Source organism: Lepisosteus oculatus, chromosome 24 (genome assembly GCF_040954835.1).
Source record: "Lepisosteus oculatus isolate fLepOcu1 chromosome 24, fLepOcu1.hap2, whole genome shotgun sequence".
Classification (NCBI taxonomy): Eukaryota; Metazoa; Chordata; class Actinopteri; order Semionotiformes; family Lepisosteidae; genus Lepisosteus; species Lepisosteus oculatus.
Genome location: NC_090719.1, coordinates 8,038,255 through 8,060,607, shown reverse-complemented (window position 1 = coordinate 8,060,607; position 22,353 = coordinate 8,038,255). Strand labels below are relative to the sequence as shown.

Genomic DNA, 22,353 nt, shown 5'->3' with positions numbered 1-22,353 from the left:
TAAAGGGTTTAAACTCCTGAGTGATTTTGTTGAGACCTTCAGGTGAGTTTTGTTTTTTTAATTCGAAGTTGTATTTTTCAGGTCAATTTTGTTGCAGCAATAGACGTGTACGAAGATGGGGAAGCTGGGCTTTTGCTGTGCTACAACTGTGAGTATCAATGCCCTTTTGACAACATTAACACCTAAAATATTTATTGCAAAGAAGGGCAGATTTTTTTTTGATAACCTCCTAGTGGTTTACTGATGGCAAGAAGGTCAGCCTAATTCAGGAGGTTACAATTGGCAATTTATCATGTTTTCCTCGCAACATAAAAACACATGTATTCTATTTTACACATTTTGATTGCAGGCGTTTCTGGAATTTCTGGAAATCATATTAGAAGCTGTAACGTGCTGGCTTCAATTGATCAGTGATTTCATTTACAAACTTCCTAAAGATAAAACTATATAGGCAGAATCAAGCATTAAAAACTGTAAATAGGAAATTATTTGTAAGTGAAAACATAATGACATAGCCTGAATGTGTTCCCATATCTCAGTTGCTTGCCCGCTGAATAATTACATCTTGTAGATTTTTTCACCTTGGTAGTTTACTGAGCCTTGAGGGCAAAATGTCTTGTTGGGTGGATTCACCATGTTTCAGACTGACAGAACTGCCACATCTTTCATCCAGAGTGGACTACCTTGTCTGTATCACAGACCATTTCTCATGCAGCGGTGGAATTTTTCCCTATTGAGCCAACCAATGTCAAGAAACATTCAGATGGACAAGTCTCTTTCTGGATGTGCAAGTCTCATGTTTATGCTTAATGTCATAGTTTCTGATATATACTGTAAAATCCAAAATATAGCCATACAAAAATATCAACTTTTTTCATCGTGGTTTAGTCTTATGCCCTGCATTGGCAATCTTCTCATTCTATTTTGCTGCGTAAACTGTATAATTTGTGCCACGAACTTCAATATTCTGTGGATACAACATACAGTAGACAGCATTGTGAGTAATATCTCGTAAGAACAACTGTTTTCAGAGGTATTTCTATTTCCTGGCCTGTATAAGAGAGTTATTCAAAAACTAAAGATAGTCCCAATATTATGGAACAAATCTGTATAAGGTGTGTGAAGAGCTAGATGAATAATGGAGCACATTCATAATCTCTTAGCTTCTCAAAATATCAGTTTCAATACCTCTGATTTATTGTAATTTCTGTATCCTGTGCATTAGGATACAATATCCATTAAAAGACAAGACATGTTTGTCTAATTTGAAAAACTCTTATTGTTTAACATAATGTGAAGCTCTATGTCTTGTTTTCTCTGTGGAGTAAGATAATGGAGAAAACATATTACTAGATTATTAAAGTTATATAATAATAAGGTAAATAGCAGCAAGCAGCCATATCACCCTGCAACTCACAACTTGTAACCCACTGAAGCTAAGCAGGTGTGAGCCTGGTCAGTACCTGGATGGGAGACCTCCTGGGAAATACTAAGGTTGCTGCTGGAAGAGGTGTTAGTGGGGCCAGCAGGGGACGCTTACCCTGCGGTCCATGTGGGTCCTAATGCCCCAGTATAGTGACGGGGACACTATACTGTATACAGGAGCTGTCCTTCGGATGAGACGTAAAACCGAGGTCCTGACTCTCTGTGGTCAATGAAAATCCCAGGGCGTTTCTCGAAAAGAGTAGGGGTGTAACCCCGGCGTCCTGGCCAAATTTCCCATTGGCCCTTACCAATCATGGCCTCCTAATAATCCCCCTCTATGAATTGGCTTCATTACTCTGCTCTCCTCCCCACTGATAGCTGATGTATGGTGAGTGTTCTGGCACACTATGGCTGCCATCGCAACATCCAGGTGGATGCTGCACATTGGTGGTGGTGGAGGGGAGTCCCCATTACCTGTAAAGCGCTTTGAGTGGAATGTCCAGAAAAAGCGCTATATAAGTGTAAGCAATTATTATTATGATTATTATTATTATTATAAATATTCACATATTATGCTATAAGCATTAAAAGGGTTCTAAATCAACCAATCCCATCACCACCAACACAGATTTGGCAAAGATCATTAAATCTGATCTTTCACCTCTATAAATGCTTTTAGTAGGAGGACAGTAATTTTCCAGTACAAAATTAATATTAATGAACATTTGCAAAGGGGCTTTAGGAAACATCTATTCAATCTAAATGCTTTAGCCTACACGTCAGAGTCATAAAAAGTGTGCATCCTTGGTATTGGCAGATTGGAAAATGGCATTCATTTCCTGATAACGAAAGGTCATTGGCTTTTGTGCAGTAGAGCTATACAATGTCAATGTTATCTTCTTTAGGGGTTAAGGTCTGTCAAACAAAGACTAGGGGCTGTTTTACATCATAATGTTGGAATAAGTATTAATAGCATAGTCACAGTCTGGTAGGCATGTGCAGAATACAGTAACTGGGTATTGATAATGAACACCATGCACTGGCTGTATAACAGCGAAGGTATATGGTCTGTGAAAATTAATTAGGATTTTCATTTTCATACTTTAATTCTTCCTGATAACAGGAACAAACAGAAATTAAAGCGTTGTTTGACTAATCTAATATTGCAGGGTTACTGAAGGTAACAGATCCTGAAAACCAAAACAGAAAGAGGAAACAAATGATAAAATGTAGAATAATTTGATTAAGGTATAATTTAACTCAGCATAGTGTGTTTATGCTGTTGGATTACAGCAATTTATCTACATTACCAAGAACGGAAATCCACAAAAGTAGGTTTAGGATGCTTTAGCTTATTAATCAGAGATGGACAGGTTAGTCATAAATGCGAATGGTTCACTAAACACAATGCTAAATATTTGAGACAAGTTCTGGCAGAAAAAGTGGCAAATAATCAACCCCAGTAAAAATCCTTTATGGATCTGGAGGGGAACTGTAGATACGATTGGGTGTTCTGCTATGGCATGATGATGCAGGACTGCAACGTATTCTATATACATCATAAACACTTTAAGCAGACTGCATTTTAAATCTCTACTATATCTTCCCTGATGTCCAGATTTTGCCCCTGAATTAAAGCTCTTTGGAGACCACAACAATAAAAATAGTAATTCCTTATACTTATGTAGCGCTTTTCTGGACACTCCACTCACAGCGCTTTACAGGTAATGGGGACTCCCCACCACCACCACCAGTGTGCAGCCCCACCTGGATGATGCGATGGCAGTCAGAGTGCGCCAGTACGCTCACCTCACATCAGCTATTAGTGTGGAGAAGGACAGAGTGATAAAGCCAGTTCATACAGTAGATGGGGATTATTAGGAGGCCATGATTGGTAAAGGCCAATGGGAAATTTGGCCAGGATGCTGGGGTTACATCCCTGCTCTTTTCGAGAAAACACCCTGGGATTTTTAATGACCACAGACAGTCAGGACCTCAGTTTCATCCGAAGAACGGCGCCTTTTTACAGTATAGTGTCCCCGTCACTATACTGGGGCATTAGGACCACACAGACCACAGGGTGAGCGCCCCCTACTGGCCCCACTAACACCTCTCCCAGCAGCAACCTGTTTTTCCCAGGAGGTCTCCCATCCAGGTTCTGACCAGGCTCACAATTGCTTAACTTCAGTGGGCTGCCAATTATGAGTTGCAGAGTGATATGGCTGCTGTTGTTATATAAATAAGGCCTCTAAATTTCCTTGATAATCTGTTTGAGCTGGCCACTCAACTCAACTCAACATTGCAGCAGGTACCTACCAGGATGGTGTTGGGAAGTTGGTAAACCATTGGAATCTGTCTGTTGCAAGATTGAGAAACTATGAAGAAGAGATGCAGTCCAACAAATGATACCAAACAAATGATTTTCTTCCTTTTTCAATCAAAGTTGAACTATAACTATAATACTGTACATATATATGTATAAACACAATTAGAAACCGACGTTTTTATGTTTGTTTATGAGCAGCACATCTTCATTTAATTACAGTATTTTAGACAATAATATTTGTCAAATCACTTGTACGTGATTATACTAACCAAAAGTGCAAAGATACACTGGAGGCCAGATTAGGTTACTGCAAGAATGAAGCTCCAAGACAAACATTTCTGTGGGGACAAACTAGTGTCATCTGTCATCCGGTTTACAATAACTTACAAATCAGATGATCTTAAGGAGGTTAATCATTGCATTTTTGTGTTTTTAATTATCAAACCAAATCACTGCTCAGTAATTTTAACGGGACATATCTAAAGATAGAAAATCACCTTTGAAAACATTAAGCTATAAAAATATTTTAAAGGAATCTTGTAACATTAGTTGTAAAACATTTTCCCCTTTTTCTTTGCAGACATCTGTTACTACAAGAAGGTTTGCCCATTCAATGGAGCTACTCCAATGATTCAGTCCTCAGCTTCTGATTTCCACTTCAGCTGGAATCAGGTTCCCAATTCAATCGGTAGGCACCCTTTCTCAGAATGCTCAGAGCCCAAAAATGAGGCAATTTATAGGGTAACATACAGTATGGGAAAATGACAGTAAAATACCAACTGAAATCAAACAGCAGGTGATAACAGCACCTAAATGCTTGAGGATTTTTCATCAAAAGCCTTTTCACTTTTCTTTTGAATTCTGAACTAAAGTCATTGAACCGAAATTGAGCTGAAACTCAATTGTGTAAAAAAAACAACATGGTTTTGGTTTCCACACGGACTGGTAAGAAGCAGAAGAGCGTTTCTCCACATGGCGAGTGAGTTTTTTTAAAAGCTACCGCAGACACTCCCAACTGCCAATTCAGCAGCTGAGAAACATATGCACATGAATGCTTGTTACACTCATGTGACAAAACAAACTAGTTCCGTTTGGACGTCAAGACAGGAGGACACTCATTCTTATTAATGGGCGGCTGCCACCACTGTCATGAAGCACTGACAGCAATGCACATTCCAATTTAAAATATCAGTCACACAAATAAAATGCAATTGGAGAGTTGGAGGACAGTGAGAAGGTCTATCTTTTGCATCTGTTCATTGCAATGCGATACTGAAGGTAAATGTGTACCATATTAAAAAATAATTCCTTTTGTTTTCTAGTATGTGCTTTCCCCTATATCTTGGCATTTACTACCGACTCCATCGAGATCCGTTTAGTGGTGAATGGAAATCTAGTCCACACTGCTGTGGTCCCCGAACTCCAGCTTGCAGCATCTAGGGTAGGTATAAATGACCTAATGTCTGCAGACTTTAAACTGTTTTCTTTGTGCCTGAGGCTTTCTACAGCTAGATCTGTCGAAGGGATTTGCACAGTAAGATCTTCTGTTATTTCTGCAGCACAGCCAGTGAAGTGTGAATGCAAGCCGTCCACAAGATGCAAGGGAAAATGAGCAGCTATGCTTTCTGATTCTGTGTTGTGTGTTACACTGAAGGCTAACGTGTTGATGCTGACATGCTGTGTGGAGAGTGGAGGTGGCTGTCAGTCTAGACAAAAATAAGCACTGTTAAGGAAGAGGGAAAAAAAAGACAGCTCTCTGAAATGCTACAAAACTAACAGCAGTTGCGTCTCCTCCAAAATTCTTTGATGCTTTCTCTGTCTTTGCAGTCGGATATTTACTTTGTGTCCTCTGCTGCAGTGAATGCAGCCTCCAACAGCAGCTCCAAAGACACCAGCTCCCACAGTTCCCCCCAAACACCGACGGGCTACGAAATGCCCACTTTCCCATCACCGTTAGGGGACGGTAAGCCTGATGGGGGTGAACCCCCTGATCTGTGCACAGATATAGAGAGAGGCTGTCACACTCAGGTGCAAAAAGAGATAACAAATGTGCAAGTTGCTCTGTGGTTTCTAATCCACAACAGGACATCCAAACAAAAATATATTATGATTAAACAAATTAAAATAATAAAAATAAACAAATGACGTGGTAACGTTCAAATAATATTTGAACAGGCTGTGTATGTTGCTGATTTAACATTAAAAAATTAAAGCTCTATTAATAAAATGTGGGAATTGCATAGACTAAATTTAGCAGCTTCAGGTGACCTTATGGAGTCATAAAACTGAATAGATGGGATATACTGTATATTTACAGTTTATACAAAATGTGTTGTATTTTCTCACACCAAAGTGTTCAGACATCTGAATTGGTACAGCAGAACCAATTCTGAATCACAGTCTAGAGTCACAGCCCACTACAGGTCCTCCACATCAGCTGTACAGGGGCTGGCATAGTGTCTCATTCCGTATTCTACTGGGATCCCTATTAAAATAAAATTCTATGAGATACTAGCAAACGGGTAGCTTTCACTTTCTTTGCTGAAATGTTTCAATGGGAAGTGAGACAGACAATAATCTTTGGGTTGCATTCTGACTAAAATACCCTCTACACCCCTTCCATTTGATGCACATTGCAGTCCATTAGGTAGGGTTTATATGTAAAGGAGGATAGCTGAGCATGAGGTTACTAATGGGCTAACTTGGGCTGTGAAAACAGGTGTTGGGGGATGGCAAATAATACACATTAGCTGTCTGTGACAATAAGGTTAATAAGCTCACCTAGGTTACAGCAGAGTGAGAGGAAGGAAATCATAAATGGCCAGAGCAGAGCAACTGAGCTGAGCTAGCACAGGCAGAGAGGAGGGCAATAGACAGACTGCAGTACTGTATATTACATGTGTATTTAACAAGCGATCTTGCTGTTTAAGATGAAGGTAAGAAAAATAAGTGCCAACATCAAAGCCTCCAAATGTTTCATTATTTGATAGCTGGTGACAAGATGATCTGCTTCTGACGGATACAAAATACACACTTTAAATAAACCTCGGTAAAAATGGATCGACTGTCCTCATTGAGCTCAGAATAGACCTTTTTGAAGTCTGTGGGAGGAGAGAAAAAAACCTTGTAGCAAAGTTTGGTTGAAAACTGTCATTTTTTTTTTATTTGAAAACTTTGCAGGACATCTTTTTTGTGATAACATGCTTCAGTGAGCTCTGTTTCTCTTTGCTGACTAAAACATGTTCCGTCTCTCTAAATGTTCAACAACTTCACAATAATAACGTTGGTACCAAACCTTTATCTAAGAAGGCTATACACACCCTATTTCATATTGGAAACAATGTTCTGCAATACAGTACATTCGAATTTCCATTAGTAATGTGTTACAGCTCTCTTCCTAGATTAATCATTTTGTGTTTTTTAATTAACCTACAAGGGATGTGTCCCCCTCTGAAGAGAGCAGGCCTGCAATGGCAGAGGGAAACACTGCAGAAAGTGCTTTGCACCCTTGACAAATAATCCATTAATAATACAGTACTGTATCTTTCATTGCCGCCACTTCCAGAAATGCCAGACGTTGTGGAAACGCAAACGAGCACTGCATGGAATTAGGAGCGAGAGTCAACGTGCCATTACAGACTTGCGAGTCTAAGGCTGTCTCTCCATTTTATGTTGGCGTTGAATGTTGGGTTTTTTTCTTGAAGCGCTCTCTCAATTGAAATGCAGACAATGAAGCAGGCACTGGCTGTCTGAGAGAGGGACTCAGCACAGCAGGAGGGATGGGAGGTGGGAGGGGGGAAATGCAAATAGACCAACTGCAGCTCACAGTGGAAAGTGTGCCTGAAAAGAGGTAGCCAAGAGAACCCGATTTGAAGGCAGCCGTGGAATCTGGACAGCCGAGGATAACAGGACTAAGATGACGGCGCATTCTCGTTGTTATCCACCCAGGTTAAATCAGAGAGAAAGTGTCGAATAAGCAGAATCTGTTTCTGCTGTTGAGACCTCCAATCGTAGTGACGGAGAATATAGATTTAGAGCTCAATTCAACATTTAGGTGTACAAAGCTGAACTGCTTAGAGAGAGAGAGAGCATGCTTTAAAACAGTGAATGGTTGGGGAAAAACAGTGAAACCATCAAGCTTATCATACCGATGACACTGCGGTGATGGAGCTGATTAATTAAATCCCTTCTTTATCACTTTACAGTGTTAAAGATACAGTATGGGAAATAGGCTCACTGAGGCTTTGATTCATTCCTGCCATTAGCGCCTTCACTAATGAATGTAATCCACTTGAAATCATCTTAAAACTTAAGAATTAAATGTACAGTCTCTTTTAGAAGGTGTTAATTTGATTTTAAAATGGTTTGAAAGGGGTATTTTAGAATTCAGTCCATTTTCCACTGCAGTCTCAAAGTAATCAGAGTACTACAGCAATTTGTACCCTCGAATAAAAACATAAGGCCCCATAATTACATTTTCTTTGAATCATTAAGACCCAGCTGCAGATTTGTGACAGATTTCCCATGAAGGAAAATAAAGTTGCATCAAGCAGTAATATTTTTTAAGAGAACTAGAGAAGCCATCTGGAGATGTGCAGCTTCTGAAACAGAAGATGTTTTTCTGGTTTTCTGGGGGGATTGAATGCTGAATGAAAGATTCTGAATAATTTTTCAGGTTTGCATTTTATTTATTCACCAAGACTACACATCTTTGAGGCGAATGCATCCGCATTTAATTTAATCGTGTTGATAAAACACAGACAATTTGTTTGGGACGTGATTGTGCTCGCTTTTAATTCTCTCATGTAAGGAAAATAGGCTGTAATAATGGGGTGGCTCACTTAATGAGCATCAGACAGTGGGAATGTAGCTTGTTTGTACATTCAAAAACACAGGTGCTCATTTCCCACTCCTGTGATCGTCCAAGAGTAGCTTCAGTTTGCATGCCTCTTCTACTTTATTTAGACCCTGGGCTGTCTGTATTTATTTATTTTTCACAGCTGGTTTGCCAGACACATGTCAGTGTCAAAGAGATGGATGCTCACTTGCTCACTTAATTTGCCTCCTCTCTTGAAGCCAAGACAAAGGCAATGGCGGTTGTATTGATTTCTTCCTAAGTATACAGCACAATGAGTCGTAAATGCATAACAGTGACAACTGCAGAAACTTTGACCGAGTCCTTTCTTCTTAAACTCAGACCCTCCATTGCTGTTTATCAGCAACATGTGTGACACATCACCATTTTCTAAAAAGTACAGCTGTACAGTTTTATATTGTAAAGGTTCAGCAAGTAATATCCAAATCTTATTTTATATGGCAAAGGTTTGCAAAGCCTCCTTGATACACTGGTCTAGGTGGAGCGCATAACTAAGCCTCAATGCAAGAGTGTCAAGATGTTATCTTCATAGGGTGATGACTGAAATGTGACCATCTATACCTCAGTGACAAAATGGACAAATCTTAATTCCTGAATCAGGCCGTTTCTCCTCTGCTACATTGTGGACCCCTTCATAAATAATCATAAATAGCTTCCTGTAAATGTTATCAGAGATATATGGGGCACCCTGCTTCTTTGTATAACATCTCTATGCTTTCAGCACAACATAACTGCAATAGTGAACACATTGCAATATTGCATTCCTGCTTTGCGAAACAGCTTTACACAATTTTATACCAGTCTGTTTGGATGAATGTTTTTCCTGACAATGGAAAAACAATTTCTGATCATTACCTGTAGACTTCAATTACGGGGTAGCTGTAGAAAATTACAGCTATTTAGGTGAGAGTTCAAAGTCTCAATGAAAATTTAATAATTCAATTTGTGTGGTCAAGAGAGAAAAAAATAAAATGATTAGGAAATTTAATGTGTCAAGCCCATCCCTCTTGTTAAGTCCTTGCTATTAAAAAATGGCTAATCTGGGATCAAGCAGTGCATTGCTGGTATGCATGTAGAGAGGACTTTGTACATGAGAAGAATAATTTGAGCTAACAAATTCCTCTGGAATATAGTGCATAGTAGGTATACTGAAGTAGTTCAAGTAGGGAGCTGCGTCAGCATGCGCAGGCTGCAAAGGAACAGGTAACAGGTTTATTCCCTGCTGAAGAGAAAAGACAGAAAACACAACGTTTCAGCTGTGGAGCCTTGTGTGGACCCCTCACACTTGAAGAAGGCTCCACAGCCAAAACTTTGTGTTTCCTTTCAGCATGAAATAAACCCGTTACCTGTTCCTTAGTAGGTATACTGTTGCTTCATAAACCCAATTAACCTGGTTTGTAATTTATATACCTTGATGTATGGAACAAACAAGAGGTGTTTCCTGGTATACATGAGAATTGTGAAAAAACTCCAAGACAGTTATAGAGCATCTACAGTACTATTTTAGGACTATTCTATATCCTAAATTCTATATCAAACAACTAAAGCCATTGTTTTTAAAATGGAACTCCTATAAGAGCTAAAATTTCTACAGATTTGGGATTTCCATATGGTTTTCTTCCCCAGGAGTCACCAGCAATTGTCAAGATAACTACTTCAGTTCTTTACATAGTGTCAGTGCTGAGCTTGAATGTGATTCAGCGCAGAAATGTGTTTTTACTATATCATACTGTGCACAACCCCTTGGCTTGTACGCGGTTAAGACAGTGCGTTTTGGCCTTGCTCAGACTTTTTGGTGATGTGGTTATACCCTTGCCTTAGAAGCTGGTGACCAGGGTTCGATTTGTTGACACGACACTGCTGACCCCAATTACATTTTGATATTGACTGTCGGTCTCTCTTTGTCATCATCTGCATGGAGTTACTGTTCTTGACTGTCTCCATCTGTGATGCGAAGATGCAAAATGTGCCCTGGGGGTGTTATATTCCACAATTCACTCACTATTTATCAGTCTCGATTTTATGAAACCCTATATTCTGTGGCAAGAAGACAGTCACATCAGATCAAGCCATCTCTCCTTATAAGTCTAGGAGCTCTCACAAACTCCTACTCCCTATGCAGATTAGCCTGATGTGAAAGCGACTGGAGTAATGTGATTTAGAGTAAGTTACAAAAACCTGGAAGATTCCACTAAAACATTTACTGTGTTCTATTTAGGGTTTCTTCATTCACTGTGGGAGTGAATTTGTGCCCTCATTTCAGACTCCTCACATCTTGAGCGAGTTTAACAATAAGTATAAGAAGGTAAAGGCTGGTAAAAATCAAACACCCGAAAGTAATAGTGTTATTAATGTTAAGTTTACATACAGTACCTTATGTTTGGTAAGTATTTGGTTTAACATCATAGATACACATTAAATTAAAAGGTGTTTATACTGCCACACTCAAGATTGTCATCTGTAAATCTTTTGTGGGTTTTTGGTTTTCAGTTGGTTACCTGTATTATGTTAGATTTGGTTTATGCAAGTTTGAGATCTGTCCAGATAACCAATTTCAATATCACAGATGCATTTTGAAATGTGCTGTCTACCTAATGCCTCATTAAGAAGAGTACTTCCATAAGCCATGTATTAATTCAGTGGTGAAAATTTAATCTGTTCATAATTTGGCAATGTGCCCTTCTTTTGTCAGTTTCTAGCAATTTGTTTTTGGATGCCCAGTATTATGCGTCAAATCTCCTAATGCGAACCAGTGGTCCATTTATTGACCAACTATCATTGCTTCAGGTCCAAATATATTAAAAGGTTAAAGACATAAAGAGATCAGTACAGTACAATGGAGCAGAGTGACAGCCTCAGTGTACTTTGTATGTATTGTGCCTGTCCTTTTCTGTATATTTGATGTGTCTTATTTGTGTTTCTTTTAAATATCAGATTCTATTAGGATCCCATATGGAACAAAGCTATCCCTGTATATGTCAAAAGAAGCCGAAGGTATTTAAGACTATCTATAGACTCTTTAATACATATGTTGTACCACTGGTTTCTGAACATGCACGTTTTTTTGTGTTAGTGAGTTGTTTTAAAAATACATCTCGCTAAACTGTGTAGTAAAAGCCATGCACGTTAAGAGATTGTGTTTGGGAACTTGACTGAAAAATGGCAGCCTAAAATCTCTTCACTTCATTTTGATTCAGAGAAAACCATAATTGAAACAGGAATCTGTGGCATGCCATGATTTGTTGGCAGCATACCAATACAGTATACTTTTGTCGTTGTGTCCTTTTTTACCAACTAATTCGACCTCCGTGGCCACCGAAAGTGGACATCGACAAAAGTGAATCCCATGTTTAACACATTTGTAATCTGTGGAGATTTTTTAAGATTAAAGACAAATTAATCCATTTTGTAATTCATGACAACTGCATAAAAGTCATCTGACTGGATTGTTCAGATCAGAAGCCACTTTTAAAATTCAAAATGTTATTAAAAATAATTTTTAAAAATCTCCATTACGGTACATACTATATACTTGTACTGTAAGTGCTCCTATCTATATGTCTTCCAAAAGATATACTGTAGATATGCACACTTCTTTTAACTGCATGCTTGCTAATCTTCACTTGTTGTCTAAACATATGTATAGGTTTTGTTTGTACAAGATGGGTTTTGCATTAACCTTCCTATGTTATGTCTTCACTTAAATAGAAAAGCATTAAGATTGCAAATAATACTTCTTTCCTCTTGTTTGGGATTTGCTTTTATTTGCGAACTGGTATTGCTTGTGTATTTATTTGTATGTTTTCCAACTCACGCTGTTTTCACATTTTCACCGTAGCCAATGACAAAATATCCTGCTCATGATGCCACCTAGTGGCTGGATTGTGTAGTTTGGAAAAAAAATATCACCATAGAAATCATATAAGGACCCTTGATCTTAATCTTCTCTCAACTATGATGGTTTACATTTCAGGGAGAACTGTTCCTTCTTGTTTCAAAGCCAAATGCAGCAGTAATGCCAACAACAAAATGTATTAATTTAATTTGTAGGACTTGATATACTGAACTGTGTTAAGCATAGAGATTCAAAGCACAGTATATTGCTTCAACTGATTCAGCCATATGACCCTTTTTTTGGATCAGGTAATATTTTCTAAACCCCTTTTGACAATTTAAAAAAAATGTTCTTCTGTAATAATCTGATTTAAGCAATACATTGAGAAATCACCTAAATATGAACAAAAGGAATTAAAGGTTGTGCTGATTATATAAACCACCCCAAGAGCACAATAAAAAAAGAAAATGCAATGCTTTATACATCTACTGTAGGTTTTTGAAAGTAAAAAAATGAGCAGCCAATATTAAAAATGGCTTTTTTATATTTCCCTGGGGGCTAGCTATAATCTCAGAGTGATGCAGGATTTGGAGCTGACAGACTAAATTGTTAAATTTGTTTGTTTCTTGGCAGAAGATATTAGAATGGAATATTTACTGAAGCATTTGACTGTATTGAATGGACTTGCAGCTCATAACTATAAGAATTGGGAAAAATGAAAAAAGGTAGCAGGTGAACCTATTGGTTCACTACAGCTCTGACATGTTTCAGTTGTTTTCTGAGAAGATATCTGTGATTTGCAGATGACTTTCTATACTGAGTTTTTACATTAACTGATGGCAAACAATTATACATCCTTTCCCTTCTGCTCCATCAGATATTTAAGAAAAAGGTGTGCAGTGTTGATTGACTTTGGCTAGTAACAGCAATTTCATCCACAGAAATCCCTTGGGAGAGTCAGAAAGTATGATAGAGAGCTGGTCTAGACAAGACTGATAATGAATGTAGGTCATAACATTAAAAACAACAGAGGGATTTAAGGGTTATTCTCCAGTACAGGCAACCATGTCAGTGTCGACATAATGTTGGCTTAGAAAAGCAGTATGACTGATTTCACATGTGATACTGTCATCAATAAACAATTTCTGTTTCAATTTTAGCCTTGCCTGTACATTTAGTTCTGGAGCCACTTAATGCAATACAGCGCTGTCTCACTTATGTTCCTTTTTTACATGTAGCTCCTTGTATTTTGTTTCTCCAGCCTTCACTGAAAAATTAATATGATGATATTTCAGCACCTCGACTGGAAACAGAAATGAAAAGCTAAGCTGTGTAATTGGAATAGCTTTTGTTGGTACAATCCTGAGAGGTGCTTGGACACTGCTTTAATCAACTTCAGACATTATTCCAATTACTTTAAACCCCTGCAGGATATTGCATTTAAATTGATTGCAGAAAGAATTGTTAATCTGCTCGAAAATGAATTTTAATGACATTCACAGTTAGCCTGAACACAGTGACTGTTGGTAAACTTCAAAATATATTCAAGGATGGCTTTGATGAAGCCAATCTAAATTTTATGGTAATACTATGAAGTATTTTGCCTGCAGTTTCAAAATTGTCCTTGGTTATTGAATATTTTTGTGCGAGGTTATAGAATTAATGCCTTTACATTGCAAAGACTACCATATACAGTAAAATAAAAAGCAAATGCCTTGCTTTGCATCCAGAGCTATGTACTGATTAAAAGCTGGAAATACTGTATACAAATACTGTAGATATTATTTATCCCAACAAATGGTAAATGTGATGCTGGAAAACATATATATGTAGTCTAGCTTTTGCTGATGCCTAGACAATTGGCTCCAAGTAATCCAGTTTATTAATTTTCTTCTGGGTTAGTATAGACATGCTAATCAGACATTTTCCTGGTTGCATACTTAAAAAGGTTAAGCCACATTCAGGAATTTCTCAAAGGCTTGAATTTTAAGCCATGGATTAATAGCAGAGAAGCTATCTTGCCTTATATTCAGAAATGCACGCTCCTTTATTTTATCATAACATTAGAGACATATTAATAGTATTTAAAAAAATCTGCCACAGATGACTGACAATGAAGATGAGTATCTTTAAGAAAATGGCTCTTGCGGTAAAGCTGGGTAGCTTTTGAGTGACAGTGCCTTCTGCCGAGCAGCAGTTCACTTGTCCCTTGGCAGGAAAGCCACCTGTCTCTCCCCTGTCACAGGTCAGCTCCTCGAGCAGCGTCCTTAACGGACTGCAGAGTCAGAACTACTGTAGATACAATTCTGTGGTTTTGTTGGAAAAAATATTTTGCAAAGTGACTAGGAAATTAGATCAATGCATGAATACTTCCTAAATCAGTATCATATGTGTACAGAAGCAGTGATTATAAGATGTTAATAATAATCCCTTACACTTACACTATTTATAGCACATTTCCGGACACTCCACTCAAAGAGCTTCACAGGTAATGGGGTCTCCCCTCCACTACCACCAATGTGTAGCCCCAACCTGGATGATGCGACGGCAGCCATAGCGCACCAGTACTCTCACCGTGAAGAGGAGAACAGAGTGATGAGGCCAGTTCAGAGATGGGGACTATTAGGAGGCCATGATTGGTAAAGGCCAATGGGAAATTTGGCCAGGACGTCAGGGTATCACCCCTACTCTTTTAATTGGTACTCTTTTCAAGAAACGCCATGGGATTTTTAATGACCACAGAGAGTCAGGGCCTCGGTTTTACCTCTCATCTAAAAGATGGTGCCTTTTTACAATATAGTGTCCCAGTCACTATACTGGCGCATTAAGACTCACACAGATGGCAGGGTGAGCGCCCCCTGCTGGTCCCACTAACACCTCTTCCAGCAGCAACCTTAGTTTTTCCCAGGTACTGAACAGGCTCACACCTGCTGACCTTCGGTGGGTTGTCAATTGTGAGTTGCAGGGTGATATGGCTTCTACTGTTATACAGATAAAGCCTCTAAATTTTCTTGATAAACATGAGCTGGCTACAAACTCAACATTTCAGCCTTTCATCTTACTAAAATTCAAGTTTTAAATTCTAATGTTTGGAAAATATGTTGCGTGTAACATCTGGTCAACAGGGCTGTTATAAGTAAGTGGACACATTAATAAGCTGTTAATAGCTTGACCGATATTGAAAAATGTCTTGGCAACATTTCCCATCTAAAACTTCTTTCGCTCTGCTGCGCTCGCTATTAAGAAAATAATGCTTTACTAAGCTGCTCATCGTTTTACAGTTGGTGTCAACAAGCAGGAAATCCCGGTAACTTTCTTTGTTGCCAATGTGTTTTGAAGGTGAAGTGCAGCTGAAACACATCTACAAGATCCCCCTGAGTAACCTTGTAGGCCGGAGCATTGAACGTCCACTAAAGTCCCCACTGGTCAACAAAGTGGTCACTACTCCCACCTCGGGCATCGTGTCTTCTTCTATAGTTCCTGTGACACACTCCCTGTCCCTGTCACGCATGGAAATCAAAGAGATTGCCAGCAGGACTCGCAAGGAACTACTGGGTATGAAAATCCCTTGAATATGGCTTCAAATAAAACAAATAAGGACAAAACACCAGCCATTCGAACTCTGTTAGTCACTTAAACTGCGTAGGAGAGATTTATAATCATCTAAAAACTTCCACAAATTTACAAAAAAAATGAATTATGAAGAGTTTTCCTTAAATGTATTAAGAAGAGAAATTGCATAGCTTACGCATAGTGTTTGTTCAGAAACTTCAGTTCTCAGAATGTGTTAACATTCTATTAACATCATTCTATTAAGACTGTATTAGTGGGAAAATATATATTTTATGTAGCCTAAAAAATTCTAAATCTATATGCCTGCAGTTTGTTTATCTTTCTATGCCTCAGTCTTCACATACAGTATTATATTACTTATATTAAGAGATGTTTAAGTCTACCGAAAAGCTAATATAGAAACCTACCGCAAATTGGATATCTCATATTATATATATTATATATATGGATATCTTAATTGTTGAAAAAATGTTTATTGAAATCAGAATCATAGCATGTTTTAAGTTGTTCCTGCATGTGCAGACCTACCCCTCTAGGGCTCCGAATCAAAACACTTTTTTTTAAACAGCACTCCTCCTAACAGAGAAATGGGCAATGAAATGTCTAGCTTAGCTTTTCGTCATTTGCTTTCTTTGTTCAGGTCTTACTGATGAACCAAGTAATAAGTCAGAAGGCCCGCAGAAACAAAGAAGGATGTCCCGCAAACCACCAGAGGAGGAGACAAAACAAGGAGCTGTGAGATCAACGAGCACTGACAAGTAGGGGGATAACTGTCTTTACTCAGCAATAACCAGGCTGTATTGCAACTGCCCTCTGTTAACTCTTTGGCTTAGGGAACTATTCTAAATCAAGATTGTCCAGTCCTGGTCCTGGAGGGCCAGTGCATCTAAAGGACTCTTCAAAATCACCTTCAAAAGCACAAACCACTTATTAATGTTGAGTTTTTAATAAGGATGCTGTAAACAGTTACCAGACATTACACGAAAAGAAACCATAAGTACTAATACAGCATGATCATTTAAATGTTCACATTGTTTTATGATCATTTTTTGCAGATTCCTAACCTAAAGCGTTCGGCATGTTCACATGCATGCAAGTTAAATTCTAGGGTGAAGCCTTCAAATTGAAATCTTGGAAAACTGGGATAACCTAACACAATTTCTGTTCCACACTAGTTCCACAGTAACTTCTTTGAATAAGGCAGGATGGGAAAAGCAGTCAGGATTGATTTGGGTCTTTTTCCAGTAATACCATAGTGACCATCTGGTTGTCACAATCTTAAAATGATCTTACAGATTCTGCTGATTGTAACTGGAATTAGCACAAGCCAACCTAGCTTCATAAAGTGCTTTTAGGAAGGAGGCAAGCAAACTACCGCCAAATTCTGTTCTTTTTTCACGGAGCCATGTTGTTTTGCTTATTTCTAGGGAGTCCAAGGTAATTAAGCCTTATTTATTATGAAAACATCCTGCTCCTGTGTGGTTATGCATAAGCACATGTTCTTTTTCCTTTAGCTCTGTCTGGTTTTAGCTGCTGCTTGAGACAGGTGCCCTTTTTCTTGTCCTCAATTACTCCATACTGTATATATTTGGCTGTTATGAAGGCTGACTGGTGGACTGTCAAATTATTTATGCTCAAACAGACCTTTTGATTTTATTGAGGCATCTGCACTGTCCAATCACCCACGGTTACAGAGCAGACATACGAGAAGGCATTTCTAAAAATACAGAATTCATAAAAGCAATAGTAAAAAAAAGAGAAAAAAGTCATTTAAAAAGAGAGAGAAATTACTTTTCAACATTTCTGTCTCGTTTCTAACAACTAGATTTATACCAAAAATGTAAATGAAAGAGAAAAACATTTACTCTCAAAGGTTATTGTAATTCATATAGAGTACATATTAATCTGTGGTTATATCAGTTTTGGTGGTGTTTCTAAAAGAGGCATTTAGAAAACTTAAGGTAGTTCAATGCCAATGTAGTGTCACTGCAACACAAATTCAGTGACAAACTTCTAACACGCAAGAACAAGTTGAGGAAGCTATAACCATGAACAGAGTGTCTAATCCCAGTCTTGTAGAAGGGCCTGTCTGCAGGTAATCTTTCCAGCTCACCTCTTAACTTTCTAAATGAACTCATCTTTCACTTAATCGAACCATTTTTAGAACATCTCTGAGTTCCATGTGTGTTTTCGTATAAGGGACCCATAGACAGGTACCTCCCTATACACAGATCCCTTGAGATCAGGTTTGAGAATCTCAATAAACACTACAGAACATCTGTGAAGTAATGTAATGCAGGATGCAAACTGTGAACCATACACTACTGGTTTTTCTAAAGAAATTGGAGGATTTTGGATACACTATGAAATCTAATCTCTTTTCTTTGTTACCAGCCAACTCATAATAGGGTTTTTTTATACTGCACATACTTAGTGCAATACATTTGCAGGCAGAAGTATTGGCATTCTGTGTTTGAAACAAAGTTGTTCACTTAAGAACTGAAACTATTTTAGATTCATCTTATTTTTCAATGATACTTCTTCTACACGGTTATTTTTAACACACTCGTTTATTCTAAAAAACGTTAGCTGAGATTGAACCAGGGTGTCGCCCCTTGAAGAGGAGCTGCAGTCCCAATTTTCTCAGACCGGTTATTAAATCTCAGTAACAAAATAAATTCTTTGACTGGTGAGCCAAACATCTACAAATTTGAACTAAGTACAAAATCGTGAACTTTGTGAAAGCACTGTAAGTCTCCATGTTGTTGCAAAACCCTGGTCTCGCCACGGGTTAGAGTAAGAGTTCCCATGAATCGTGAAGTGAAGTGGCCCTTCTGCTCACTAGTCACCATACTGACTAATGTAATGCACTAGCGAAGAAGCACAGCTTGTGCAGCAGATATTTCACCACAGAAAGTTTCCAAAGTGATCTGCATGCAGAGTCAACAAGTAAGTTGTTCCATTTTATCAGCAAAACCGTTGCGAAGTCGAGAGAAATATTTCTGTTGGATGAAAAGAGATGGATTCACAAACCTGCTTGTTTACTATCTAAACTGGAAGTTTTGTTGCCTGATTCTGAATCACAGAATATGGCACTGCCCATAACTGCAAATGTCATCTATCTGGTGGTGTAAATTGGAGGTTTTACAAGTTACTGTGCACATTGTGGTTTGAGATGCACTCATCAATGCTGATTCTCCCTAACCCCTCCATAAATAAATATTGTTGCAGTTCCCCTTCAAGTCTACAACAGTTTGATCACAGATGCAAAATCTTAAATGATCATGTTTTCCTGGGGTGGGGGGGTTTTGCAGGATAGTTTCAGAATCTTTCGACACGGACTCTGAAAGTCAACGGCACTGCTCCACTAGCTCGGACACAGACCTTGTCGGAGTTCGAGAGGAGAGCCCCCCACTGACCAGCCCCTTCACCCTCGCCACTTCCTTTGAAGATGTAGTCGACTTGAAGTGAAGACAATCTGGAACCCATCTTTGTATGCCTCTCATTCTCTTCAATTTCTACACACACGATAGGAATGTCACGATGTGTTATTGCTTTGTTGTGAGTTTGTCTCTTTCACGGAAAGCTGCTGTGTTTGGGGAAAGTAAAATCCTTCAGGAATGAACAGTGAACATCATCAGGCTATCCAGACAACATTAACATTTCTCTCGTTTCACTTAACAGTTCGTGTGTCTGTCAAAGTCAAATTTTTTAACACTCTACAGGCAGATACAACAGTGTCAGCTATTTTTTCACTACTCTTTTTAGGTATGAAATTAAATTCCAGAAAAGAACAGTAGATTGCAGTGTATCTTAGTGTCACTGCTCACATCACTCAATTTTACCAATTCGTTCGTTGTTTTAGAAACTACAATTCAAAACTAGACATCCTCATACACTATTAATGGTGATTCACCAAGCTTGATCACAGATGCAAAATCTTAAATGATCATGTGACGTCTAGAATCCACTAAAATAAACAGCTGTTGTTGCCTTTTTTTTCTTGAAACACTCCTTAGTAAATGCCTGGAAGAAAAGTGTATAACATCTAAGGTGACGTCATATTTTGTGTATTTGGGTTGCCATTTTTCATAACGAAATGGCTATCTATAAATAATGAACATTTGAGCATGGGTACAGAAAGCATTGCTTTCATTTTTTATAGTTTTTATTCACAAATAAGCGAGCATGAACATACATATGGTGCACAGTTCCTCCTTTGTCTTGCACGGTCGCATCTGTGTGGTAACGCAGTGTGTACAAAGAAAAATCCTCAGTTTTCCTACTTTGACTCAGGATTAAGCTTTGGAATGTGCCTCAAACTGGTTTTGGTTGGGACCCAACCAAGGATGCAAGCTGAACTCACAGGTTAAGCATTAAATTGAAAACAGGTGGAGATGTAAGAAACAAACCAAAAAAAAAACAAAGGATTGGGATGTCATTCAGTACAAAAACAGCCAAACCTTAAAAGTGCTTAATATCAAATGCAAACTATCCAAATTAAGAAACTAATACATCATTAGAAGAAGATTAGAACTTAAACTCCCAAGAACTCCCAAAAATATCTGAACAGTGATTATATCGGGAGCTGGACTAACACAGTGACCGCAATAAAAGATAATCTGCATCGTTTTTTTTTTTAAAAAGGTGAAAATAAAAACGAGAAAGGGACTAAATTCTTCTTCTTAAAAAAGGCTGTTAACTAAACTAATTCAAGGAAGAGAAGAAACTGTAATTTAGGAGGACATATTAGGAGGCCTGAATGTACCTTTTTACCGCCGTAGTGATGTCTAAAGTTAAACTCCAGCTTCAAGATGCCATAAACATTATTGTGGCATTCCTACAGTGTTGCTACTCTCCCTGTACAGTGCATGTCTGCCCTGTCTTTTCTCTCCTCTTGCACTTGGAAAGACCAACCACCTCTGTTTACCTGTTTAAATGTGAACTCTTGAACACTATTATGAGCCTTGAGAAATAAAGAAAAAAATGGGACTATTTTTGCAAATTTATTTACTTATTTATTATTATTAAGTATTGGTGAATGAGAGATATTTGTTGGTTGAGGTTTGTACTATATTAGTTTTAATGTTTTTTTTTAGTATTTCATGACCCCTAGACTTTTAGCAGTGGTTTTGTATCTAACTGAATATGTACTGTTTAGACTGTTGCTAAACCTCTGTCATATTAAAGAAAACAAAAAAAAACACCAAGTGTCTTAAAATATATTGTATTGCCATTGTTTTTAATGCCAAGTACGAATTGTAAATGTTTTGTGTTGAAAATGTGGCCTCTCAAGAAACTGAACTCTTAATATTATTTCTATTATTTGAACTATTTTAAGTGCTGTAGACCACTGCTGTGAAGGTAGTTAATTTTGTTCATTGATATGAAATAAATATTTATGAAATTTGTTGTGACTGTTTCAGACCTATTTCCAGCTGATTTTTCAGTTATGCATAATTGCTCTTTTGCAGACTCTTCTGTAAACAATCAGAATCAGATTCTGAAAAGAATCTTCAGAAACTTTAATGTAAGAATAAGTCCTAGTTATCTTAATTTCACACACCTGTGTTGTACACAAATATGTATTGGTAGGTATGCCTAAGAGATATGTCAAATCATTTTGTGCCAATGCTTATGCAGAAACTCAACAGTCACGGGCTGCAGAGGAACAAGTAAAGTTTTATTTCAAGCTGAAAAGAGAAGAAAAGAAACAAAACGTTTCAGCTGTGGAGCCTTTTTTCGGGTGTGTATAAGCTTTGTTTATGTATATTACTTGTTCCTTTACCCAGATCATGGCCCATTAGTGAAAAACCTGATTAAACTGAAATGTAAACAAATGTTATTGGCAAAATGAAACAGGTTTTGCCAATTATATTGATAAAGAATGGGAATGAAAATTAAAATTGAATTCCCCTGAGACATTCTGTACTTTAAAGGCAACATAGATCTAAAAAAATCAGTAAGAAGTAAGAAGTAATGCAAATAGCACATTTTCCTTTTCTATTTATGATCTAATACTGATTAAAATAAGTTCTGGAAGTTCTCTCCTTGACTATAGTCATTCCGTTACGCACAGCATGAAGACTGACAGTATGTTGGATAATTGTGTAGAGGAGTCTTTCTTCATTATTCTTTATGCAGACAAATTGAATCCACATTATTGAGTTCCCAGCTGATGATAGCCAGTAGCAGTTCTAATAGGCGCCTCTCAGGATCTGGGACAAGCCTGTGTTTTATCAGTCTTTGTGTACACAAAGCCAGCAGAGTGATTAAAATTTTTACTCGCAGGTGTTATTTGTACAGCAGCTGCTGTGC

The 22,353-nt window shown here is 38.0% G+C and overlaps 1 protein-coding gene across 3 annotated transcripts in view; it reads left to right on the top strand.

Annotated features, from left to right (window-relative positions):
- Positions 1–21,445, top strand: part of garnl3 (GTPase activating Rap/RanGAP domain like 3) — a 141,408-nt gene extending 119,963 nt beyond the window's left edge. For 2 of the 3 annotated variants that reach the window (XM_015366920.2, XM_015366922.2), the window contains exons 24-31: positions 82–148; positions 4,332–4,439; positions 5,074–5,192; positions 5,579–5,714; positions 11,562–11,621; positions 15,802–16,017; positions 16,676–16,793; positions 19,350–21,445. In XM_015366920.2, coding sequence (XP_015222406.2) covers positions 82–148; positions 4,332–4,439; positions 5,074–5,192; positions 5,579–5,714; positions 11,562–11,621; positions 15,802–16,017; positions 16,676–16,793; positions 19,350–19,506 — 981 coding nt within the window. In that variant the 3' untranslated portion in view covers positions 19,507–21,445. The remainder of the gene's footprint in view (positions 1–81; positions 149–4,331; positions 4,440–5,073; positions 5,193–5,578; positions 5,715–11,561; positions 11,622–15,801; positions 16,018–16,675; positions 16,794–19,349) is intronic. The other variant, XM_006640646.3, reaches the window with a different exon arrangement.
- Positions 21,446–22,353: the final 908 nt, after the last annotated feature.